This window comes from Cavia porcellus, unplaced genomic scaffold, assembly GCF_034190915.1.
Source record: "Cavia porcellus strain 051 isolate PalLab524CR breed Dunkin Hartley unplaced genomic scaffold, mCavPor4.1 scaffold_23, whole genome shotgun sequence".
NCBI classification, from domain to species: Eukaryota; Metazoa; Chordata; class Mammalia; order Rodentia; family Caviidae; genus Cavia; species Cavia porcellus.
In genome coordinates this window covers 40,267,354-40,293,109 of record NW_026947506.1, presented here as the reverse complement: position 1 = coordinate 40,293,109, position 25,756 = coordinate 40,267,354, and the positions used below count along the sequence as shown (strand labels likewise).

At 50.4% G+C, this 25,756-nt stretch overlaps 1 protein-coding gene across 1 annotated transcript in view; it reads right to left on the bottom strand.

Annotated features, from left to right (window-relative positions):
• The window catches only part of Zan (zonadhesin), a 50,598-nt gene that overhangs the window by 4,143 nt on the left and 20,699 nt on the right, over positions 1 to 25,756 (bottom strand). Inside the window, 25 exon segments of the mRNA XM_063233613.1 lie at positions 109 to 238; positions 532 to 779; positions 1,081 to 1,222; positions 2,672 to 2,889; positions 5,476 to 5,759; positions 6,519 to 6,643; positions 6,988 to 7,152; positions 7,254 to 7,492; positions 9,847 to 9,991; positions 10,248 to 10,456; positions 11,681 to 11,857; positions 12,275 to 12,369; positions 13,266 to 13,377; positions 13,850 to 14,030; positions 14,424 to 14,671; positions 15,665 to 15,806; positions 17,935 to 18,134; positions 18,803 to 18,972; positions 19,048 to 19,194; positions 19,501 to 19,644; positions 20,344 to 20,489; positions 20,658 to 20,782; positions 21,237 to 21,350; positions 21,511 to 21,652; positions 24,511 to 24,695. Of these exon segments, the coding sequence (XP_063089683.1) occupies positions 109 to 238; positions 532 to 779; positions 1,081 to 1,222; positions 2,672 to 2,889; positions 5,476 to 5,759; positions 6,519 to 6,643; positions 6,988 to 7,152; positions 7,254 to 7,492; positions 9,847 to 9,991; positions 10,248 to 10,456; positions 11,681 to 11,857; positions 12,275 to 12,369; positions 13,266 to 13,377; positions 13,850 to 14,030; positions 14,424 to 14,671; positions 15,665 to 15,806; positions 17,935 to 18,134; positions 18,803 to 18,972; positions 19,048 to 19,194; positions 19,501 to 19,644; positions 20,344 to 20,489; positions 20,658 to 20,782; positions 21,237 to 21,350; positions 21,511 to 21,652; positions 24,511 to 24,695 (4,233 nt within the window).

Below are 25,756 nucleotides of genomic sequence, written 5' to 3'. Positions count from 1 at the left end.
CTCCCCTCAAGCTGGGGACCCCATGTCAGGGCAGGGCTCTGCTTCCCATGGTTTGCCTGTCTGAGGGGTCCTCCACTGCCCCACCCACAAACTCGCCCTCTCAGATACCGGCACTGCTCCTCCCATCGAAGCTGATGACCAGCTCAAAGTCTGTGATCAGATACAGCCGCTGGCCGCGCAGGATGATCCGCAGGTGCTTGTTGGGCCTGTAGGGCAAGGCCATCTTCTGGCTGTTGACCTAGAGAGGGTACACAGGACCTGCTGGATTGCCTGACCAGCTGCTTCTTCCAACCTAAGTGTTTTGTTTTGCTTTGGTTTTGTTTTTGTCTTTGGCAGCATTGAAGATTGAACCCTAGACCCTCACAATGAGCGACATCCCCAGCCTGTTATTTATTTTCCTGTTTGTGCTCACTGCATCACTAGATTGCCCAGGTGAGACTTGAACTTGAGATCCTCCTGCCTCAGCCTTTCAGAGTGCTGGGATTGTCAGCCTGCATGGCCACACCCAGCCCCAGGCTGCCTCTTACTAACCAGAAGCACCAGACCGTACTGGAGCTGAACTCTGTAGTTGTAGACACTGATGATCACTTCATACAGGAAGACAGGGCTCCTGGGTGAGTACATCTTGTTACGCCCCTCCACGACCAGGGGCTGCATACCACTGGGGAGGTCGTCCACCGTCTTCACCAGGATGTAGGTCATGCGGCCCTGGAAGTGGTAGCTGCGGCTGTCAAAGGTGCGGTAATGTGGGTCCCCAAAGATGGAGCAGTGCTGCGACTCTGCCAGGAAGGGGAGCACACGGAGTGGGCATCGCAGCAGATATGTGTCCCTGGAGGTTATGTCCCCACCATGATACCTCCTGTCCCCCTCTCAGGCCAGCTCCCTGGACACTTCTCTTCCACTTTCTCCCTCTCCAGAACCCTTACTTTGGTTCTCTTTCTGATCCTTTGGGTCTTTAGGGTAGGGTACACCAGAGACTCAGTAATTTAAACGTGGCCGTGGTTGGTGTGAGCCCCAGTTCAAAGCCAGGCTGAGGCCCTGCTGGCCCTGCTGGCCCAGCCCCCTCCCCCAGCTTCCTACTATTGGGGACGCAGTTGCTGTCCCTATCTTCGTTGTCCTGGCAGTGGGACCCAGGAGGGCAGTGGAAGGCCCAGCACTGAACGATTCCTTCAGAGCAGGCACATTGCTTGGTGCAGCCTCTGGAGATCCACGTCCTACCGGCCTGGAAGAGCCATTTGAAGAGAGAGAGGGAAGGAGGTCAGGGGTGGTGACGCACAGTTGTGAGGCCAGCACTGGGAGGCTGAGGCAGAAGGGTTGAAAATTCAAGTCCAGTCTGGGAAACTTGGGAATTTAATGGGAACTTGTCTTTCATTTCTGTTTTTTTTTTTTTTTTTTCCCCCCTAAACTGGGGATCAAGCTCACAACCTTGTGCTTGCCAGGTAGGTGCTTGTGCTGCTGAGCGAAACCCTTGGCCTTTATTTTTGTCTTTTTCCTTTTTATCGGTACCGGGGATGGAACTCACGACTGCACGACTGCATGACTGCCTGCTTGCAAGGCAGGCTCTTATGCCTGCTGAGCTAAATCCCCAGCCCCTATTTTTGTCTTTTTGAGACAGGGTTTCACTATGCAGTTCAGCTGGCCTTGAACTCCCAATGATCCTCCTACCTCAGCTTCCAACTGCTTGGATTTTAGGTACACACTACCATGCCTGTCTTTAACCTGTCTTTAAATAAAAAATTTTAGCTGTGTGTGGTAGTGCATGCCTATAATCTTAGCACTGAGAAGGCTAACGCAGGAGGATTGCCATAAATTCAAGGCCAGTTGGCAGAATACAGTGAGTTCAAGATGATCCTGCACTCAAAGCAAGACCCTGTGTTAAAAAAACAAACAAAACAAAACAAAAAAAACTGTCCCTGTACTGAAGATGCAGAGTCTTTCTTTCTTTCTTTCTTTCTTTCTTTCTTTCTTTCTTTCTTTCTTTCTTTCTTCTTGAAACAGAGTCTCACTATGTAGTTCAAGCTGGGCTTAAACTCACTATGGAGGGGGCTGGGGATTTAGCTCAGCAGCATAAGCGCCTGCCTTGCAAGCAGGCAGTCATGAGTTTGATCCCTGGTACCAATAAAAAGGAAAAAGACCAAAAAAACAAAAAACTCACTCTGTGGACCAGGTTTGCCATTATACTGGCTATTAGAAGTCAGCTAGAGATGATATAAAGTCTGCAGGAGGACATGTGATAAAGGTCCTGTGTGAATGCTAGGCCATTTCACACAATAAACTGAGCCTCCTTGGGGTGCAGGGGGCTGGAGCCAGCTGTCCTCGTGGAAGCCCAGGGACAGATATAAAGTGCCCTGGCCAGAAGCAGTTACGATGCCACTGGATCTCTATGTCCCTACATCCCCCGGGAAGCACTGTGCTTGGTGCCTTTTGTATCTGTCCAGGCAGTGCCCCTCATTTTACAGATGGGGAAACTGAGGCACAGAGGTCAAGTCTGGGTCCTTCAGCACTGGGCACTTTGACCTTTGCACTCTGCCCTCTTGTATCCCAAACTCAAACCACAGACCCCAGCCCGAGTTTCCCAGGGCCAGCCACAGAGGCTGGGTGTGTCCGGCTGCGGAAAGATGGTGCCACCCTCAAGGGCTGTGTCCACCTCCCACTGTCCCTGTCCACTCACAGGGATGAAACCACCCTGGGCATCCTTGCAGCCACAATGGCTTCTGGGCACACACTTGTCCTCGTTCAGCACGTAGCCAGCCTGACAGACGCAGCCCTCAGCGCAGGAGGAGGCAGAGGGGACTGTGGCGTCCTCGCAGCGGCCATCCAGGTCCCAGCAAGATGGCAGGCAGGTAGGCGTGCAGGTGGTATACCTGCTGTACGCTGGGCACTTCAGAGCTGCAGGAACAGGGGTGCAGGTGAGTGGAAGGCCGGAAGGGGCCCGAAACCAGGCTGGGGAGGAGCCTGGGAATCCTTTCCTTCTCCATCCCGAAGTCAGTGGGGAGCATGGCTGCGTGCAGGCCCTAAGGAGGAAGGACTGGGAAAGAGCATGGAACCAGGCTTGTCAGCCGGCAGCCACAGTGTGACTCTGGAGTGTGCAGCAGATGGTGTGCGTGTGTAAAAGGGTGCAGAGCAGGTAGGCAGGCATCAACCCTGAGAGGGGAGGGCATGGTGGTGCACACTTGTAATCCCAGCACTCAGGAGGCTGAGGCAGGAGGATATTAAATCTGAGTCCAATTTAGTAACTTAGTGAGACTTAAAATCAAGAAAGGATGAGGCTGTAGCTAGCTCAGCGCAAATGCCCTGCGTTTGGTCTCCAGTACTGCCAAAAAAAAGACTTCAAGGGAAAAAAGTTGGGAACACATGAAACATTCATTTAATATGATCCCAATGAAATAGACTAACAGGGTGTGTGTGTGTGTGTTTCATAGGATACAGTGATTTTGAAGATGCAGTGGAAATATAAGGAAATTAAAAAGGTTAGCAAAACTCTCAAAATGAATAGTGATTAGTGAGATGTGTCTACCAAAAGTTAAAATACTTTTTTGTTGTCTGGTTTTTTTTTTTTTAAATCGGTACTGGGGATTGAACTCGCAACGCCTGCTTGCAAGGCAGGTGCTTATGCTGCTGAGCTAAATCCCCAGCCCCTGTTGTCTGTTTTTGACACAGCATATCGCCATGTAGTTCAGGCTGATCTCGAACTCACAGTGATCCTCTTGCCTCAGCCTCTCAGGTGCTGGGATTATAGGCATGTGGCACCACACATGGCAATAAAACACATTTTAGAGTCTCGATGATTACATCGAATTCCTGGCAAATGCAGATATAGTTGGACCAATGGAACAGGAAAGAAAACTCAGATCCTCATTCAGCTGGTTGGGGGAATTTAGTGGATGATTAGTTAGGACCTCTCAGGTGGCAGGGAAAGCCATCTCGGTCAGGTGTGGTGGCGCATGCCTGGAATCCCAGCACTCAGGAGGCCGAGGCAGGCAGATCACTGCAAGTTTGAGACCAGCTTGGACTACAAAGTGAGCTCAAGCCTGAATTGCACAGTGAGACCCTGTCTCAAAAAAAAAAAAGTTTAAAATCAAATAAAAACAAAGACTTCATACCACACACCAGGATAAATTCTCATGGGTTAAACATTTAAATATTTAAAACAGGTGTGGTAGCATTTGCCTGTAGTCCCAGTGCTTAAGAGACTAAAGCAGGAAGATCTCAAATTCAAGGCCAGCCAGGGCGACATAGCAAATTCACGTTAAGCTTCAAGACACATAGGAAGATTCTGCCTCCAAAAAAATATATTTCAAAAGATTTAAAAATTCTAAAGCAAAGCATGGTCAAAAAATTTAATTTCTGTGGCAACAGCATTTTTAACTATGGCCCAAGATGCAGAAGGTAGAAAACAATGATTAATATATTTGATCTTAGAAAAATAAAATTTTTTCCTACATGGTGAATTAAAAAAAAAAAAAAACCTGGAAAATTTTGTGTAACTAGTGCTCTAATAAAGAGCTATTTTCCATAAAGGACTTTTACACAATGGTTTCAGACCAACAACCCAATGGAAATATGTGAACAAATATGAATAGAGAGTTCACAGGAAAGAAAATTCAACAACGTATGAGAGAATGAACAACCTCACTTCATAACAAACATGTAAATAAGGTTCATTCCTTTGGACTTATCCCCATGGGCAGAAATCCAAAGACTTGACACGCATGGTGCTGGTGAGGCTGTGGGGGAATAGACCTGCTCATACCTGGGTATTTAACATATGAAAAATGAAGGCATGTATGGGATGTAAATCCTTTAACCTTTGGAAGGTCATTTAGTGACATCTCTCATAAGTACGGATGCAGCCATGCATGGTAGCACGATAATAACCTCAGCATTTTGGGAGGCTGAGGCAAGAGGGTTCTAAATTTAAGCCCAGTCTGGGCAATTTAGCAAGTCTGTATCAAAACTTTTAAAAAGTGTCTAGGGAGCCAGGAATGGTGGCATGTACTTGTAATCTCAGCACTTGGTCTCAAAAAAAGACCATAAATTATGATAGGACAGGGACAGAATGCTTGTCTAGCATGTACAAAGTCCTGGGTTGGTTCCCCAGCACCACAAAAGAAAAGACAAATTATGATATAATATAGTAATGGAAGCCAGGTATGGACACACGTGCCTGTTATCCCAGCACTCAGGAGGCTGAGACAGGAGGATCAGAAGTACAAGCCCACACTGGGCAATTTAGTGAGACCCTGTCTTGAAAGATCACAAGGGCTGGGATGCAGCTCAGGGAAAAGGCCCTAGATTTAATCTCCAGTACTTCAGAAGGAGGATGGAGAGGAGGAGCAGAAGGAGATGTTTCTGGGTAGGGGTGAGGGGAGGTAGGAAGGAAGGTAGGTCAGGGACAGCCTGGAAGGAGACTGAGGGGGCTTCCCGGGACCCTGGGAGGAATGTGGCAGGTCGGGGTGGCAGCAGGACACTCACGGCAGAAGCTGCCGTTCCTCCAGACCGGCACCTTGACGCCCTCGCTTTGACAGGCGGCCCCGAAGGACTGCAGGACCTCACACAGTGCCTGGCTGAGGCCTCCAAACTCACAGAGCTTGCTCGTGCAGTCCAGCAGGAAGGGCCTGAGAGTCACGCGTGTGGCACACTTGGCCCAGGCCGGAGCCTGCAGGGCCGCCTGGCAGTGCGCCTGGGCCATCTCAATGTCCTCCAGCCTGCAGTTTCCGTTCAGGGTTTGCTCTGCCTGCTCATCCTCCTCCTGGCAGCTGTCAGGGAAAGGAACAGGATCAGCTTGGGGACAGCCATGGTGCCACCTAGGACTACAGAGCGCTGCTCCCAAGTGACCCTAAGAGACCTTGGGGACTCCTGGCCTTTCTTTTCTTCATGGGAAGCTGTCTGAGCTGAGGCCAAATTTGCATGTGGCCTCATCTTCTCCTAGGGTTTTTTTCTTTCCTTTTTCTTTTCCCCCCTTTCATACTAAGGATTAAACCCCAGTGCTTTTGCACTGAGCTCTACACTACTGTTTATTTTTTTAAATTTTAAGACCAAGTCCTGCAACTTTGCCCAGGCTGGAGTTGAACTTGGGATCAACCAGCCTCCCAGAGTGCTTTGATCTTTGATTTAGGTGTGCATCACCAGAGCAGGCTTTTTTTTTTTTTTTTTTTTTTTTGGTCTTTTTTGAGATAGAATTTCACTATGCTATTTAGACTGGCCTTGAGTTCTGTACTCTAGGCTGGTCTTGAAATCATAGTGATCCTCCTGCCTCAGCCTCCTGAGCGCTGGGATTATTGCTTTTCACCACCAAGCCTGACTTTCTTTTCTTTGGTTTTCCCCTCCTGCATTTCTAAGTAGAAAGGAAATTTTCTACTTCCCCAACTCAGTTCCATCAACCTGGAAGCCCAGAAGCCCCCTTTCTCAAACCACAGCCCTGGAGGGACCCCTGCTGTTCCTGTCCCGGATGTGGCCTGCAGTCTCGTTTCCGCTCCCTCAGTCATGACAAGGGGGAGGTCTTAGGGTACTGTTACTCTGAGTCAATGTCCTCGTCTCTCCAGCTGTCCACGAACTCATGGTCGTCCTGGGCTGGCTCATCGCTAGGCATCATCAGCTCATCCTCCTCCTCCCCGTTGAAGTTCCCACACACACCACAGACCTGAGTGGGCACAAGGTGCTCAGCTCTGGGAGGCCCAAGGGTTTTTTTTTTTCAACACTGGGGCCTGAATCCTGGGCCTTCTTACTGAGGTACACTCAGCCCTTTTTCTCTTGTATTCTGAGGCAAGGTCTTGCTGAATTGTTAAGTTGTTCAGACTAAGCTCCTTCTGCCTCAGCCTCCCAGAGTGCTAGACTCACAGGCATGGGCCATCTTGCTGGCTCCCAGGGGCACTGTTTGTTGGGATACTACACCCAGAAAGGTGCCCTTGACATCTTGGGGTGGGGAAATTGAGATACTGCCCCGCCTCACCCCACCCCTCCGCTCAGAGGTGGTATCATCCTCACCTTTCCATAATAAGCCATAGGGACTTTGATCTCTAAGAAACGATGACCGTCAAACTTGACTTGCACTCCAGGCTGCAGGTGCACCATGGTGTAGATGCCGCTGGAGGTGATGCTGAGCCCTGTGATCTGGGAAGTGGCAGGAAGGGTGACAGGTGTGCCATTGATCTGAAGGGGAAGGTGGCATCCGTGAGTGGGAGGAAGACCAGAGTCCTCTCCCCATTATTCTCTCCTCCTCTCTCCAGGGCCTGTCACCACATCCAACTCACCAGCACTTGGTGGCCCTCCTGCAGAATGATCTGGACATTGGCCACCTCAATGTAGACCTGGCGATGGTTGAAAGCCCCGGTCCTGCCCTCACTCTTGGTGCTTATCTTGAAGACAGGCAGGTCCATGTTGGGGTGACACACCTTCACCAGGATGTGTGCACAGGCATTCTGGACAAGGTGGCTACTGCTGTCGAAGCCCACGTACTTGAAATCCCCCAAAGCCCTGCAGACGCCTGCACCTGGAGGAGAGAGCTGGCTGAGGGGTTGCCCATATTGGTGAGATCAGGCCCTGCATTCTCCCCTCCTGGAAAAGGCTAGGGAGCCCCAGGACAGGAAAAGAGAAACATCTAGGAAAATCTGCGAAAAGGCCCAAGGCCCAGGGCCAGCTGGTGTGTGGCAGGGGCAGAGGTGTGAACAGTCACAGCTCATCACATGCAGGTCACCAGGGGAGAAACACAGGTGCTGTGGTTTGCATGTTCCCCACCCCACTTCCTGTGTTAGAAACTGAATCTGAAAGTGGTATGGTAATGGGATTTCCAGGGGGAGCCTCTGGGGTGTGTTATGGTCATATATAAAATACTGCCCAGGACTCATGGATGGAGGGCTTGAACCCCAAAGCAACAGTGTTCCGCAGTGGGGCCTGCAGAGGTGACTGTGGATCTCGGGGTGCAGACCCCATCACTGGGCTGATCCATGGATGAGTCCCCAGCTGCACTGGAGTGTTGTGGGGTGCTGGGGCCCAGGGGCAGCAGGGAGGGCACTGAAGTGTTCTTCGCAAAGGTGTGCAACAGGGGACCAAAACACATGCTCAGGGTTACGTTCTGGACGTTTATTACAGTGAAAAGCACGATGTCCTGATCCTCCCTCAAAATCCTCCTCTTCCTCTTGGCTTCCAACACACTTATCCACAGTTCCTGCCACTTTCTGAAGCAGCTCCAAAGTCCTCTTTCATGAGTCTCTCTGAGGTGTGATCAAATATATAGTGAATGCTGCCACTCAGTGCCACCTAACAGAGGCCAGCTTGTAAAAACACTGTGTCCAAATCCACTTTATTTGCTAGCACCCCCCCCCAAGTAAAAAAAGACCATGAGAAGTGAATGTTTTCAGTCCCTTTGGGGTATAGAAGCATCAGAGCTAAAGACACTCAGGAAAGAGGACTTCAAGAACTGCTTCAGAAAGTGGCAAGAGGGCTGGGGATTTAGCTCAGCGGTGTGAGTGCCTGCCTTGTAAGTGTGTGGTTGTGAGTTCAATTCCTGGTACCAACTTTAAAAAAAAAGAAAGAAAGAAAGTGGCAAGAATGATATGTTCGAAGTGAGGGGGAGACTTTTAATGGGGAATTCTTGGCAATGTGTCTTTCACTGTAATAATCTATTTTAAATTTTCATTTAATTTTTTTTTTTTGTATTTTTGAGACAGGGTTTCGTTATGCAGTTCAGGCTGTCCTTGAGCTCATTTTGCAGCCCAGGTTGGTATCGAACTCCCAGTGATCTTCCTGCCTCAGCCTCCCAGTTGTGGGATTACAGACATGTGCCACCACACTCAGCTTTTGTCTTCTTGAAACAGGGTCTTGCTATGCAGTTCAGTCTGACCTTAAGCTCATTTTGTAGCCCAGGCAATGATCTGCCTGCCTCAGCCTCCTGAGTGTTAGGATTACAAGTGTGTGCCATCATGCCCAGCGCTACTGTAGTAATTTTTTAAATTTAAGGTTTATTGGGGGCTGGGGATTTAGCTCAGCGGCATAAGTGCCTGCGTTGCAAGCAGGCAGTCGTGGGTTAGATCCCCGGTACCGATAAAAAGGAAAAGGAAAAAGACAAAAAAAAAATTTATCATATTTTTAGATCACACCTTGTTCTTGCCCCTGGCTCCTCCTCCTCTCTCCTTCCTGGCTGCCATGTGGTGAACAGCCCAACAGTGTGCTGCCCCACACAGTCCTCCCATGCAGACTTGCCTCATGGCAGGCCCAGAAGCAAAGGAGTCGAGTGCCATGGACTGAAATCCCTGAAACCATGAGCCCAAACAACCTTTTTCTCCTTAAATACTTTGGGATATTTTGTCACAGCAACCAAAAGCTGACCAACAGAGAAGTGACAGAGTGGTAAGAATTCTGTCCTTGCGAATGGATTTCTCTCTCCATGAGTAACTGATTCATGAGTTGTTGAGGCAGTGGGTTAGGTATCAGGAAATTGGGTCCATATGAATGAAGGTCAGCTTGGTTTCTCACAAGATACTGCCATCCTACCATGTAATCCCAGCACTCTTGGAGGTTGAGGCAGGAGGAAAGAAAGTTCAAACCCAGCTTAGGCAATTTAGAAACTTAGTGAGACCCTGCCTCAAAATAAAAGGTGTTTGTGGGGTTGTAACTGAGTGCAAAGGCCCCAGTATATCATATGTGTATACACACACACACACACACACACACACACACACACACACACAAATCCTTTTTAAATAAATCACCCAGTCTCAACTGTTCTGATGTAGAATAGAAACGGTTAGGACAGCGGGTGAACTCCAAGGTGCCCTTCTTCTCTGAGTACAGAATGCACAGGGGAGAGTGAGGCACTGTGGGTGCCCCAGCACTGTGAGCTCCTACCTGGCGCCCAGCAGCTGAGCAGCCCGTTGTGGAGCCAGCACACCTGGTTCTCCTGGCAGGTGGCCTGGCGGCAGGTGATGTTGTTGTGGGCCAAGCAGGTGCAGCGGGAGGTGCAGGTCCTGTCTGGGTACCAGCTCTCCCCGACCTATGGGGTGGTAGGATCAGCAGGGCCACCGGACCTGGGAAGCCAGAAATGGGCACAGCCCTCCCAAAAGCTGGGTGGCATCCTGTGTCAGATGGGTGCCTCCATCTCTAACTTGCTGCATGGGATCTCATCCCCAGCCCAGGTCTGCCAGACCCCTTCCAGAGCTCAGGGCCCTCGGGCACTCTGGCCTGTGCTTGTCCACACCCCCGTTTGCAGCTGGAACAAGAAGGGCACCCCCTGCCGGCTGGTCTCTCACCGGGTGGTAGAAGCCCTGGGGCTCAATGCAGCCACACTGGTTAAGGGGCACGCAGGAGGTTCCGCTCAGGATGTGGCCTTTCCAGCACTCGCAGCCTTCTGTACAGGGCAGCGTGGTCAGACAGTCCTTGGGGTTGCTCAGGCTGAGGCAGGTGGGCGGGCAGGGCCTGGCACAGGAGCTGTAGGTGCTATTAGGTGGACACCTCAGAGCTAAAAGGAACACATGTGTTAGGAAAAGCAGTGTGGCGTTCCAGCTGCGGACTGTGGGATCTTGAGAGCTCCTGAGAATGTCCACTGATGGGGGAACAGACATGTTGTATGTGTTCTATCCAGGCAATGGACAGTTATTCAGCCTTACAAGGCTGGGCCATTGTGATCCATACCTGGAAGGCTGAGGCAAGAGGGTTGCAAGTTCCAGCTCAGCATGGGAAACTTAGTGACTTAACAAGACTGTCTCAAGATACAAAATATATTTTATGAGGTCTGGGGATATAGCTTAGTGCAAAGGCCCTAGATTCAAGGTCCAGTACCAAAAAAAAAAAAAAAGAAAGAAAGAAAAAGAAAAAGAAATTTGATATTTGAAAAAAAGTGAGTGTGGTTAACTTTTGTTACACACATGCACACACACACACATATGTTTTTGAGATAGTGTCTTGCTGTGCAGTGCAGGCTGGCCTTGCACTATGTGGACCAGGCTGGCCTTGAAGTTATGGTGATCCTCCTGCCTTAGCCTTCAAGGTATGCTGAGATTATAGGAGTGTGCCACCACGCCTGGCTATGTTACATATATTTTGCCACAATTAAAAAAAGTTTCAGGGGCTGGGGATTTAGCTCAGCGGCATAAGCACCTGCCTTGCAAGCAGGCGGTCGTGAGTTCAATCCCCGGTACCGATAAAAATAAAAAAGACAAAAAAAAAAAAAAAAAAGAGTTTCAGGGGAAAGAAGAAGTGAACAGAGCTGGCCTAGGTAAAAGCGAAGGTACAAGTGCGTGTGTGTGTGCATGTGTGTGTGTTACTGGGGACTGAACCCAGAGCCTTCACAATGAACTACATCCCTACCATCCTCAGCTCTTTATTTATTTATTTATTTATTTATTTATTTATTTTTGAGGCAGGACTACAAGTCTCTAAATTGCCCAGCTCTCCCGACCTATGGGGTGCTGGTTTTGAATTGGAGATCCTCTTGCTTCAGCCTCCTTCAGCGCTGGGATTATGGGCATGCACCACCATGCCCAGCTAAAAGCAGACATTCTGATGACAGAAGAGTCAGAGAGCAGAGCCGCTAGCAGGTGAGGGGCTGGGCCCCAGGAGCTGGGAGCAAGGCTCTAGGAAGGGTGGAAGCTTCCACGCATGCAGAGGAGCAAGACTGAGGGGAGAAGCAGCGGGGGTTCTGGGGCTCCCTCCCAGCCACAGAAGCAGCATTCAGGTTACTCACGGCAGAAGGTATCGTTGCGCCAGGCAAGAACCTGGCCAGCCAGGGCACATAGGGATGCGTAGGCATGCAGGGAGCGGCACAGTGCCAGGCTGTCACCGTTGGACCCACACTGGCCCTGCACACAGCTGACAAAGCTGGCCTGCGGGGGTACCAGCTGGTGGCAGTTGGAGAAAGGCCCTGGAGGACAGCGAAAGGAAGGTGAGCCCTGACACTTCTGTGTGGTTAATGTGATGTCTATTTCCAACAAAAGCCAGAATTACTGATTTATTATTTTTTTTCCATACCGGGGATCAAACTCATGACCTTGTATTTGTCAGTGCAATGCTTATGCCACTGAGCTAAATCCCAGGCCCCCAACTAATTTATTTAGTTAAACTGATTTTTTATTTTATTTATTTGTTTATTTATTTATTTAGAGACAGGGTCTTGCTATGGCATTCAGGTTAACCTTGAACTCACTTTGTAGGCCAGGATGGACTTGAACGCCTCCTGCCTCAACCTCCTCCTGAGTGCTGGGATTACAGGCATGCACCATCACCTCCTGTCCCCAGGGAAGAGGGAGGACAAAGTTTGGGCAGCAAGGCTGTGTCTTACCTAGGGGGTTTGTCAAGATCTCACAGTTCTTACTCCAAGTGTCTATCTTGTCATCCTCTGGGCAGCTGGAGGGCTCAGTACCAGCCACAAAGCAACTGGAAGGAAAGACAGAAAACAAAGCTGAGGAACTGGCCTCAAATTGAAGGGAGACAAGGAAAGAGAAGGAAATAGTAGCCTCAAACAGGAAGGAGCAAGGCCGGACTTCCCAAATAGGCTTGCCAATGGGGTCATTAAGCAAGGGAGAATAAGCTTTTCAAAATTTAACCATGGCTGGGTGTAGTGGGGCACACCTGTAATCCTAGCACTTGGGAGCATTACCTTGAGTTCAAGGCCAGCCTGAACTAGATAGTGAGGCTCTGTCTCAGAAAACAAACAAACAAAAAACCAAAAACCAGAAAAAGGGAAACAATATTCAGCAGAGCTTTCTGCTACACACCTGTAATCCTAGCACTCTGGGGTTGAGGCAGGAGGATCCCAAGTCTGAAACTTGCCTGGGAAACCTCAGTGACTTTAGTTAAGGAAAGACAGAGAAAATAGGCAGAGGAAGAAAGAGAGAGGAGAAAAAAAGCAAAACATAAAACAAAACACACAATCAAAAATCTCCAACCTCGGGGCTGGGGATTTAGCTCAGCAGCATAAGCACCTGCCTTGCAAGTGTGCGGTCGTGAGTTCAATCCCTGGTACCGATAAAAACGAAAAAGAAGGGGCTGGGGATTTAGCTCAGCGGCATAAGCTTCTGCCTTGCAAGCAGGCAGTTGTGAGTTCAATCCCCGGTACCGATAAAAAGGAAAAAGACAAAAAAAAAAAAAAAAAAACGAAAAAGATAAAAAAAAATTATAAAAAAAAAAAAATCTCCAACCTCAGAGAGAATCAAAGGGAGACAGCCAGCTGGTTTCCTAGCATGGGGGCTATAGCACAGAGGGAGACAGGAACTCGGGAGACAGATGCTTCTCCTCCCCAGGCTCTGCCTGGGTCCCTGTCCCCAGCTCACCCTGGCTCAGAGCCTTCCAAGGACCTCCAGGCGGCCCCCAGCTGGGAGGAGCTGCCCATGGGCTTCCCATCTGGGCCCAGGTTGTCATCCAAGCTGTTGTTGTTGTAATTCCCTGCAGGAGCGGGCAGTGAATAGAGGTGACAGAGCTGCTCCTGGTACCCCCAGCTCAGCGCCACCACCCTCCTGACCACAGGGGCTTCTCACTGACACCTACTGTGTGCCTCAGGGCTGACTAGCCTTTCTTTCATCTCGGGCTTTCCATTTTTTCCTTTTGCAGTGGTGGAGACTGAACCCAGGGCCTTCACACTGAGCTACAGCCCTGTCCTTTATTTCTTGTTTTGAGACAAGTCCCGCTAAGTCATGAAGTTGTCCAGCCCAATTTTTGATCCGTCTGCCTCCACCTCCCAGAGTGCTGGGATGACCGACCTGTGTGACTGAGCCCTGCATCTCTGGCTTCCCTGAGCACCTACCCTCACACCCAGTGTCCTCAACTGATGCACCAGTGACAAGGACACCCAGTGAAGACCTGGGGATGAGGTCAGGCCCGTGTGCCCCTCCTCCCTGCTTTTCCCACAGGTGCTCACCACAGAGCCCGCAGAGCTGGCCGGCATAGGAGGAGGTCACTGTCACCTCCACCAGGTGGTTCCCATCGTAGCGAACCTGAAGCCCAGAGTTCGTGTAGAGCAGGATAAAGGAGCCACTGAGGCTAATGGTCACCCGGCCTTGCAGCAACCACACAGGGAGGGCCACCTGATGGCCATTCAGCTGTAGAGGTGGGGGTGGGGACACAGTAAGAAGAGTTAGGAACGTAAGACATAAACCACATGGGGGCAAAATCTGGGGTACGATGTGTGGTATGCATGCCTGTCTAGAAGGCTGAGGCAGGAGGATCACAAGTTGAGCCTAGACTGGGCATTTTAGCGACACCTTGTCTCAGAATATGGGATGGAGATGTAGCTCAGTACAAAGGCCCTGGGTTCCATCTCCAGTGCTGGGGATACAAACATACAAACCAAACCCAGGGCAAAAGGGGTAGTGAGTATTTCACAGAGGAAGAGGGGTGCAGCTCATCCCCAGGGGCTTTAAGAGGACGGCAGCTGTCCCTGTGGACAGTGTGCAAGGCAGTGTGGGGTCTGGGAGGCAGGGGGCGGCACACACCATCACCCTACGGCCTTTGATCAGTGAGATCCTGAGGTCCAAGACCCACACGTGAACAGCCTTGACATAGACGGCCTCCATGTTCCCATCGCGGATTTCATTGCTGGCGCTCACGACAAAGTTGTTCTCCGGGTACTTGGACCAGCAAGGCTGTGTCAAGATGTAAGTACAGGTCCCCAGGAAGTGGTGCAGGGCTCCATCAAATGTCAGGTAGTGAGGGTCACCCAAGGTAGTGCAGGTGGCAGAACCTGGCAGGAGAGGACAGGCTTCAGGGTCTCAGGGCCCTGCACCATGGAGCCCCAATCCAGGGGCGCCATCTTGGCGAGCCCATGTTAGATGGCACCTAGGGGCCATCTTTGGATGTGGTGGCCCTCTAGAAAGAGCTCTTGGTTTGGCTTGGGGATGTGAAGCAGGGGCTCTGCTCCACTCACATTCCCCTCTCTGAGGCCTTAATGACACCGCTAGGCCCTGGGCACTGGGCGTCCGTCTGGCTGTGGAGGGACTGTGCCCTGGCCTCTCTTGCTCTCCTTCGTGTCCCAGCTATGAGCTGAATGCCTTGGCCATGCACTCCCCACTTTTGTGGTTTACATCAAAAATGCCCCCCACAGCCTCATGGGTTCATAGGCAGAGCTTCCGGAAAGTGCTTGACTCTGTGAGGCCTTGAGGGACCTTGCTGTTAGGAGCTGGGGTCTGTCCTGAAGGGGTGGTCTCTGGAGGTCCCCCCCCCCCCGGCTCCTCCTTTCTCTCTGCTTCCTGGCTCCCTGAGGGGAGCAGTTTTCCTCAGTCAGGCCCCTCTGCCATGCTGTTTCCTGGCTGGCCATGGAACAAAAATGAGAGCCAAAATAAACTTTCCTTCCTTTAAATTGTCTGAAACCTCCAGAACTGTGATCCAAAGTCAACCTTTTCTTTCTCTCTCTCTCTCTCTTTTTTTTTTTTTTTTTTTGTTGTCTTTTCGAGACAGGGTCTCACTATATAGTTCAGGTTGTCCTTGAACTCATTTTGTAGCCCATGCTGGCCTTAAACTCACAGCAATCCTCTTGCCTTAGCCTCCTGAGTGCTGGGAGTATAGGAGTGCACCACCATGCCTGGTCATAACCTTTTTACTTTATAAACTGATAGATTTCAGGTATTTATTACAGTCACAGAAAGCTGACTAACACACAGCCCCAGAGACACTGCTTTGGGCAAGGCCTCCCCCCCACCAACCGAGAGCCCTCAGTCACCTTCCCCTGACCACTCACTTTGGGCGTAGCAGCCGTATAGGCCTCTCCGGTGGCCACAGGCCTCCTGCGCCTGACACTTCCAGGGCCGGCAGTGAATGCGATTGTTGCTGCGACAGACGCAGAGTTCTTTGCACCCTGGCTTGTACCAGCGCTCCCCTAGCTGAGAGAAGAAAGGAAAGGAGGTTTTCCCAGGGAGACAGAGCCCACTGCCATTCCCATTCCAACATCTGGCACTGGCTCATTGACTCAGCCCAGAAATTACAGACAGCTCAGCTAGTTATAAATATTACAGCAGTTAGGGCTGGGGCCTCAGCACAGAGGACAACCGTGGCCAGAGGTGCATTCGCTGAAGGCCAGGCTTTAAGGAAAAGAAGACGACCATACCTGCAGGCTTCCCCTAGGGAAGAACAGCAGTGACAGTTATTTTAAATAAGCATCCATCACCTTAGAGAGGGAACCAAAACCTCCCTAGCCCATTCCTTTACCCTTTGCTACGTGATTTGTTTACTCATTCTATCTGCATTTAATCAGTCTTACCTAAGGACTCTCCTTGTTGTAATCTTACTGGTTCAACATAGTTTTGTCCCGCCTCACACCCAGCTTGTGACTTCCCATTGGATCAATAGTCCATAAGCGGCTGTATCTGTAATCTTATTTGTTGGCTATAGTTTCGTCCCACCTTCAACCTGTCTCACCTCATGGGTTTGCTCCATAAAACACCCTTGAGAATCGAGGTTGGTGGGCAAGCCACTTTCTGGGCCCCCTTCGGTCTCTCTTAGATAACAGTTCTCTTTCAATAGACTCCTTACTCTTAAATTCCATCAACCAAGGTTAATGATGTCACGCACGTATCCTTGCTACGGTTAGATCAATATTACCTAAGGCACTATACTCTCGATCTTATTGGTTGATCATAATTTTGACCCACATTGTACTCACCTCATGATTCTGCTCTGGAAAACTTCCTCTGAGGGGTGGGCTCGTTCGCAGCCCTCTCGGAGCCCCTCCTGTCTCTCAGGGCTATTCCTGCTTCCCATCCTAATTCTTCATTCCTTTCCCCAATACATGTCCTACTCTTAACCTCTGTTGTTCCTTAGAATCCATTCTTCGACTTCAGGAAACACAAACTCAGTGTATTTGACATCTAGCATTTCTCCTATATCATTCCGAGAATTCATTCTTCGATTTCATTGTATTTTATTTATTTGAGGCAGGGTCTCACCATGTAGTTCAAGCTGGCTTTCAATTCGCAATGTAGCCCAGGCTGGCCCCAAATTCATGGCACTTCTCCTGCCTCCATCTCCTAAATTCCAGGATTACAGGTGTGCATCACCATGCCCAGCCCATTCCTCAGTTTTGTTTTGTTTTTTTGTCTTTTTCATTTTTATTGGTACCAGGCATCGAACTCACAGCTACCTGCTTGCAAGTCAGGCGCTTACGCCGCTGAGCTAAATCCTCAGCCCCTCATTCCTCAGTTTTAAAAAACAGGAACTCAGCGTTTTGGACATCTAGCAAGTGGGAGTTATATTTCCCTTACATTATTTGGAGGTCCATATATCACTCCTATATCATACCTCCTATCATCCAGACCATCTCTTTGTTACTTTGGTATTTTAGTTGATGTCTGTCTGTAATTTGCTAGATGTCAGAAATTCAGTAATTAACTAGATAGAAAATATCTCTTTACTAGAAATTCTCCTTCTGTCCTTCCTTCCTTCCTTCCTTCCTTCCTTCCTTCCTTCCTTCCTTTCTTCCTTCCTTTCTTCCTTCCTTTTGTGGTACTGGAGATTGGGCCTCTTCAAGGAGCTACATCCCAGCTCTTTTCTATTTTTATTTTGAGATGAAGTCTTGCTACAAGGCCACACCGCCTGAGCTGGACTTCAACTTGCAATCCTCCTACCTCAGCTTCCCAGAGGACTGCAGTTACAGGCATGCACCACCACACCTGGCTTCTTGAGATGTTTTCTGACTTGGTTTATCAGGAAGGCTTTAAGAAGGAGAGCAGTTCAATAGGGCCCCAAGGGAGACAGCAGATTCCAATGGGCAGAGGTGGCTGGGAGGCAGCCCACGGCGCGAGAAAGAGGTTGATAAAGAGCCCTTCAGCTGTGGTTCAGTGGTAAAGCACTTGCTTAACATGAGAAGGCCGTGGGTTCCAGCTCCAGGGCCAAGAAGAGAAAGGGAAGTGAGAGCCAGCTAGGTGCAGGAAGGGCAGGCCTCTGGGGCTGAGGGCAGGCCCCAGGAGCGGGTCCTTTCTGGCTGCAGGGCTGAGAGCCACCCCAGCCACTCACCTTGAAGTAGCGCCCTGTGGGGCCAAGGCACCCACACCGGGCCCAGGGCACACACTCCAGGCCACTGAGCACGAATCCCGGGTTGCACTCGCAGGCTTCCACGCACCGGCCCCGGCAGGGCTTGTTGAAGGCTTTGTGGCAGGTTTCTGGGCAGGGACTGGTGCACAGGGAGTATCTGCTGTTGCTTGGGCAGTTGAGGGCTGCAGAACAGGGAGGCAGACACTCAGGTTAGAAGCAGACAGGTGGGATGGGGGAGGGGAGAGGGCAACAGAGTCCATCAGAAGTGGTGGTATGCAGGTGTAATTCCAGCACTTTGGCAGGCCGAGGCAGGAGGATTGCAAAATCAAGCCTAGCCCGGGCGACTTAAGGATTTAGCAAGATCTCGTTTCAAAAGAAAAAAGAAAAGAGGAGGTGGGGGATGTATCACAGTGTGAAGACTCTGGGTTCAATCTCCAATATTGCAAAAGTAAATAAGAGAAAGAAAGCAACTCAGCCAGCCAGCCAGCCTTTTTCTTTTTGTGGTACCGGGGATTGAATTCATGGCCTCTTGCTTGCCAGGCAGGCACTTCCCTGGCCCTAGCCAGCCTTTTGAGTTTGCAAGTGACTGTGATTTTCTCGGGGATGTTTGCGGCTCTGCCCCTTGCCCTGTCCTCATGTGAAAGTATGTGTGGCGGGTTCCACGTGTGCACCACCTCGCCTGGCTTCATCGCCAACTTTATTGATTATTTGATACTGGACCTCATGCAGGCCAAGTGCACATCCTACTGCTAAGCCCCGCTCCCACTGCAGTCACCCCCCATTTTATGTCCTGTCTGCGTCTGAAGAAAAGGTCGCACATCTTCTCCCCTGCTTCCGGATGGCAACTCACGACAGAACTGGGGTCGCCTCCAGGGCTTCACGGGGTAGCCAGCGTCCTGGCAGGCTGCCGTCATGGCTGACAGGTGGGCACACAGCATCACTGGGAGCCCCTGGAAGTTGCACAGGTCCGACACGCAGTTGTCGAAGAAGAGAGAGGCCTTCAGATGCAGCAGGCAGGTCCTGGGCAAGAGGTCGGGTGAGCAAGAGGGAGCACGTTCTCCTGTCCTCTGGGGGACCCCTCACCCCCTGCCTTACTCAAATGGTCCTCTCAAGTCCATCAGGCTGCCACAGAACCTGGGCCCTGATATGGTGCTCTTCAAGGCCACGTCACAGAGAGGGAAGTCTGCCTGGTCCGGCAGGCACCTGGAAGGCAGACAGCCCAGTGCTCAGAGCCAAGGGTGGCTTCCCGCTGAAGTCCAGCCAGCAGCTACTGAGGTGGCATGGTACAGAAGACACTGGAACCCTGAGCCCAGAGGGAAGAGCTACCTGGAGGCTCCAGGAAGGTGAAGGGAAAGGGGCAATGTCAGCTGTGGTTTCTGTTTTTTGAGACAGGGCCATGCTCTGTTGCTCAGACTGGCCTCGAAGTTGTGGCTCAAGTGATCTTCTTGCCTCAGCCTCCCCAGTAGGTTGTGGTGGGTCTTAGAAGGTGGCAAAGGCCAGGAGGGTGGAGACGTGGACCAGGCCACCAGACGAGGGCTCCTCACTTACTCCCTGCCCTCATCCTCGGCTGACTGCCAGCTGTTCCCCAGCTCCTCATCATCCAGTGCTGGGCTACCGTTCGGCTTCAGGCTGTCGTTGTTGCTGTCCCCATCATAGTTGCCACAGAAACCACAGAGTTTGCCAGCGTAGGCACTGTGGAGACAGAGAGCGGGTGGCATGAATAGGGGAGGAGGTGACCAGTTGTCAAAGGATCCCCAGTGGGTTAAGAGGTGCCTATTCCTGCCAGGTGTGGTGGTGCACATCTGGAATCCCAGTAGTCTGGGAGGCTGAGGCAGGAGAAATCCAAGCTCAAGCATAGCCTGGGTGGGCAACTTACCGAGGGCTGGGAGTGTGGCTCAGTGCAAAGGCCCAGTGCTACGGTAAAGGGGGAAAAGGAAAAGTGCCTACTCCCGACATGGACTCCACGCCAGGTGCTGGGCGCAGGAGGACTCTGCGGGCCTTCCCGAGCTGCCTTGACAGTCTCTCTGTGCCCCTCTGCTCAACCAGGAGGCTGCCCAGCCATAAAACATCCCCAGCTGGCCCTAAATCACTCCAGCTGGCTTTCCCAAATCCTGATCACTGTTTGGATAAAGTCTGTCCATTTCCCCAGGGAGCGGGTCCAAACAAAGCCTGCGTGACTCCTCGCGCACAGGCCCAAGCACTCTGTGGTGTGTACCCTGCTGTCTGCCTCCCTAGCCCAAGGAAGCCTGCAGCTTCCTGCCCGCCCCAAGGCCCCTGCATGGCTGAGCATCAGGGCCTGGAAGGGAAGGAGGTTAGAGCGCAGGCTCTAGGGGGGTCCAGAAGCAGTGTGAAGCTTGGAGCAAGGCAGCTGCCCACGGGGCCACCCCTCACCTGGACACCGTCACAAACAGCTGCTGCTCGCCATCCCATCTCACACGCAGACCAAACACCGTCTTCAGCTCCACAAATCGCCCACTTGGACCCACGAAGACACCTTTGGCAGGCATGATTGGTAGGGTGACTTTCTGGCCTTCAACCTGGCAGACAGAGAGGCAGGAAGAGGGGACAGACACTAATCTGGGGGTCGAAGAGGACCTGGCATACCCACACCCGCAGTTGGTAGCCACAGGTCTCTCCCTCAGCCCACTTAGAGGTGGCTGGGCTGGCCTGGTGGCCTCCCCGAGGTGGACAAGGACAGGGCTCACCAAGGTCTGTCGGCCCTTGAGTAGGGTGACGGTGGTCTCTGGCAGGGTCACAGAGACTTTACTCAGGCAGGTCACACCTTCCTGTCCCCGTTCCTCATTCTTTGCTGTCACCCTGAAGAATGGCTCTGGGTGGGGAGAGGAAGGAAGAGACTAGGGACTCATTCGATGAGTTTTTTGTTTTCCCAGTACACTACTGGGGACTGAGCCCAAGGCCTCTGCACTGAGCCACAGCCTCAGACCTGATTTATTTTTTATTTTGAGACAGGGTTTCCCTAAGTCACTAAGTTGCCCAGACTGGCATTGAGTTTGGGACCCTCCTGCCTCAGCCTACTGCAGTATTGGGATGACAGGCCGCACCACCACGCCCAGCTGATGAATGATAGGTTGCACTGCACTTTCCCCAGTGGCCTGGGCCTGAGAGCCTGCCTCTGGGTTGACATCACAACATCTGCCACACAGAGGATTTTGCCTCAGTGTGGCCTCTTGTACCCATCTGCTCCCATCCAGGCCCTGCCATACACAGTCCCCGATGCTCAGCAGTTTTGACCCCCAGGCTGTGACTGACACTCAAAGCCTTACCTGTGGAGTTGCAAGGCTGGGCCAAGATGTACGTGCATTTGCCAGTGAAGCCAATTTGCCTCTTGTCAAAGGTGACATAATGAGGGTCCCCATACACAAAGCAGGTGGCAGTGTCTGTTGAGGAGATGGGAGACCCAGAAGCTGCTTCCCACAGCCAGCCAGGCTGGGCCCGCACACCAGCTCTCCTGCCCGGTGATGCAGTAGCTCCTCCACTGCAGGGAGGGCACAAGACCCCAGCATCACACCCCTCAATAGTAAGCAAGGAGGCACTCACCGTATGGGTAGCATCCATACTTGTTATCCTTCAGCCGGCACACAGAGTGTATCCCACACCGAGCGCGCTGGCACTTCATCCGGTTGCCTGGCCAGCAGCTACAGTACTTTGTACAGTTAGGGCCGAACCACTTCTGCCCAGGCTGGGAGCGAGGGATCCAGAGTCACAAAGCCGTATCTCTCAGATCCTTCTATCTAGACCTCTTCCTCCAGTCCCGTGCGCACCTAAACTCACTCCCATGCCCTCTTTGCCAACCTGACAGTCCCTGACAGCCACACGGCACTTGCACATGCTACTCTTGAATCTCTGCATGTTTTTCACTCCCTGTTTTTCCTATTCCATGGCAACCAGCATAGTTCAGTTCAAGGGCAGCTGTCTTGGGAAGATATCTCAAGACTCCTCAACTAGGTCACCTTCATTGCACTGAGACTGTCCTTCTGAAGACTGACCCACCACAATGGCACTTTTATGTTTATTTTTGATTGGCGGTAAGCATCCAGGTAAGGACTATGTCTTTACTCCCTATCTTGACCTGGGCATGTCACAGCAGACAGCTCTCACTTCGTAAGAAGTCAGGAAGAATCAGATGTGCCCCTCCAACTCCAAGAGCATCCATGTGTGTGTTTGTTTACTCATTTGCAGTACTAGGAATTGAACTCAGTGCTTTTACAGAGCTATGTCACCAGCTCCCCGCTGCTTCTTTTTTTGAGACAGGGTCCAGGCTGGCCTTAAAATCATGGTAATCCTTCTGCCTCAGCCTCCCCAGTACTAGGATTACAGGTATTTACCATTATGCCTGGCTGTCTGGCTGTCTATCTAGAGACAGGGTTTTATTATGTCACTAAGTTCCCCAGGCTGGGCTCAAACTATATATCTTTCTGCCTCAGCCTCCTAGGCTGCCAAGATTACAGACATACACCGCCACAGTTGGGTGAGAGCATTAGAAATGCAAGACGCTTACCCTATTTATGAGGTGCCCATTGCCGGGATGACAGAAAGTGCTTGGGCAAACGTTTAATGCACCCATTGAAGCATGTGAAAATTAACTCTGCCTCCTGGTGGTGGGGACCCTGATGCTGGTGCCACGCTCCTGTCTGCCCAGGTGGCATCGAGCTGCTCCTTGCAGTGCCTCCTCAGCACCCCAGGAGGTGGGCAGAGAGGGTTCTGGGGAGCTGGAGAGATCAGCAGAAGCTCTGCCGCCAGAGTGGGCAGGATGGACACCTGCAGCTGAGGGTGGCTCTGGATGCTATTGAGTAACTTACTGCACTTTTAATTAATGGTTGCATGTGATATTTATCATAAACCATTCATGATAACAATGAACGTTTATTAAGTAACTAGCACTGTGTCATCAGAAGCTAATTTCTCCAAGACAGCAATCTTATATGAGGCAAAAAATCTTTTTTTTTTTTTTTTGTCTTTTCCGTTTTTATCAGTACTAGGGATCGAACTCACGACTGCCTGCTTGCAAGGCAGGCGCTTATGCCACTGAGCTAAAATCCCCAGCCCCGAGGCAGAAAATCTTAACTGTATATACTTTTATAGATATGGAAACAGAGTTAAAGAGGTAAAAAGCCAAGTGTGGTGGTGCAAGCCTTTAATCTTGGCCCTCTGGGAAGCTGAGACAGGAGAACAGCAAATTCAAACCCAGCATGGGCAACTCAGCCACTCGGCCACAAAATAAAAAATCAGAAACACGGGCTGGGGTTAGCTCAGTGTCATGGCCTTGGGTTCAGTCCCCAGTAAGGTAAAGTAACTTGCCCAAGGCCGGTTGGTGAGTGGATGCTGCAGCGCAGATTCAAGCTTAGGTCTGCTGGGTTGCAGATTGGTCCATTATTTTGGCCACCAGCCACCAGCCACCAGTCACCAGCCAGTCCGTGGGCCACCAAAAATGACAAATACTCAATGTATAAAATACAAGTTGGATTTTTTTTTTGTACTGGAAATCAAACTCAGGGCCTCGAGTTTGCCAGGCAGGCACTGTGCTACTGAGCTACATTCTCGGCCACAGATTTTGAAGGCTTAGTATAGGGCAGGGAGCACACATGTAAACTATCCCATCAGTAACTTTTTTTCCTCACACTTGGCATTGAACCTTTTCCTTTGACCTACATCTCCAGCACCCACCTTGCTTTTGGATTTTTGAGCCAGAATCTCGCTCTGAAATTCAGGCTGGTCTTGAACTCACTATGCAGCCTAGGCTGGACTCAAACTTGAGGCAATCCTCTTGCTTCTGCCTCTTGAGTGCTAGGATTATAGGTGTGTGCTGGACCCCAGCCCTTTTTTATATTTTATTTTGTGACAAGGTCTCATTAAATTACCCAGGCTAGGTTCAAATCTGCCATCCTGGCTCAGGCTCCCAGACAGCTTGGATTGCAGCTATGTGCCACCATCTCCAGTATTTTTGCTTCTGTTTTTTTTTTTTTTTTTTTTTTTTTTTTTTTTTTGAGGGGAGGGGTTGTTGTTGTTCTGGGCATGGAACTGAGGGCCTTGCTTGTGGCAGATAAATGCTCTAGCCCTGAATTTCGGGAATAATAAGACTGGAAGAAATGTTTAGCTCAGGACTATGGGTGACAGACTCTTCAGCACAGGCTAGCATGACATTGGGCCAAAGTGAAAGCCTAACTAAGATTCACAGCATGAGCAAAGAGGGTCATCAAAAAGTACATATTGAGTCAAGTGTAGTACCTGTAATCCCAGCACTCAGGCACCTGAGGCAAGAGGATCACCTGGATTACAAAATTAGTTCAAAATTAGCCTAAACTACACAGCAAACTGGGGATATAGCTCTGTGGCACAGTGCCTCAGGTTATGAGTTTGATTCCTAGTACCAAAAAAAAAAAAAACAAAACAAAAACAAAAGCACCCAACACAGCAAGACCCTGACTAAGCACAGCCTTGAACTGGCCCTCCTGACTGCCCCAGTTCATCTCACCCTGGAAGCAGGTGCAGCAGGGCCCAAGCATTCCTCCAGGAGTGGCAGCATCCTGGCTCGCTTACCTTATACCTCTTATTGCCATAGATACAGTTGCAGGATGAGGCCTTGATGCACCGTCTGGCACTGAGCAGGAAACCACGATTGCAGACGCAGCCTGGGTGGCAAGGCAGCATGCACCTGGGCTTGGGGTTCTCACAGGACACCGGGCACGCACAAGATTCGTAGTGGGCATTTGGGGGACAGTTCGCTGGGGGAAGACACAGCCTCCATCAAGCCCCTGCTCTGCAGCTGCTCCCAAGAGCCTCCCTGCCTCTGCCCAGCCTTAAACTCCTCCCTAAAGAGGAGGCACCTAATGTTCCACCATTGAAAGGAGCGAGGTTCTGACACAGCTACACAGTTAGGATGAGGCACTGAGGACATCAGCTCAATGACAAAGCCTGGCACAAAAGCTCACATCTTATATGTGCAGAAAAAATCCAGGCTATAGAAAGATTAATATCATCAGGGTCTGAAAAGATCAAGGAATAGCGAGTAACTTCTGAAGGAGAAGAGATTTACTTTTGGGGTGATAAAACTATCTGGAATTAGAAAGTGGGCCAGACACAATGGTACACACCTGTAATCCCAGAACTCTGAGAGGCTGAGGCAGGAGGATCACAAATTTGAGGCACAGCCTGGGCAATTTAGTGACTTAAGAGTTTGTCTCTGTTCAGTGGCATAAGCACCATGTGGTTGTGGGTTACAGCCCCGGAACCAAAAAAAAGTTTGTTTCAAAATAAAAAATAAACAACAACCAGGGATGTAGCTCAGTGTGAAGGCCTTGGGTTCCACACCATGGGCCAAAAAAAGAAAGAAAAAAGAAAAAGAAAAAGAAAAAAATAAAACAGAAAAGAAAAGAAAAAAGAAAAAGTGATGATGGTTACACAACCTTTGGAACACATTTAAAAACACTGAATTGGACCAGGAATATAGTTCAATGGCATAAGTGCCTGCCTGGCAAGTCCAAGGTCTTGAGTTGGATTCCTGCTATTCCCCCAAAAGAAATAAAAACACTGAATTATATACTTTAAAAGAGGGGCTTGGCATGGTGGTGCATGCCAGTTATCCCAGCACTCTGCAAGGTTGAGGCAGGAGGATATAAATTCAAGCCCAACCTGGGCAACTTGGTGACTTACTGAAATCCTGTCTCAAAATAAAAAATAAAATAAAAAAATAAGAAAGGGCTGGGGATGCAGTTCAGTGTGAAGCCCCTGTATTCAGTCCCCAGTAATGGAAAAAAAGACAACGGTGGAAGAGAGCAGCTATATT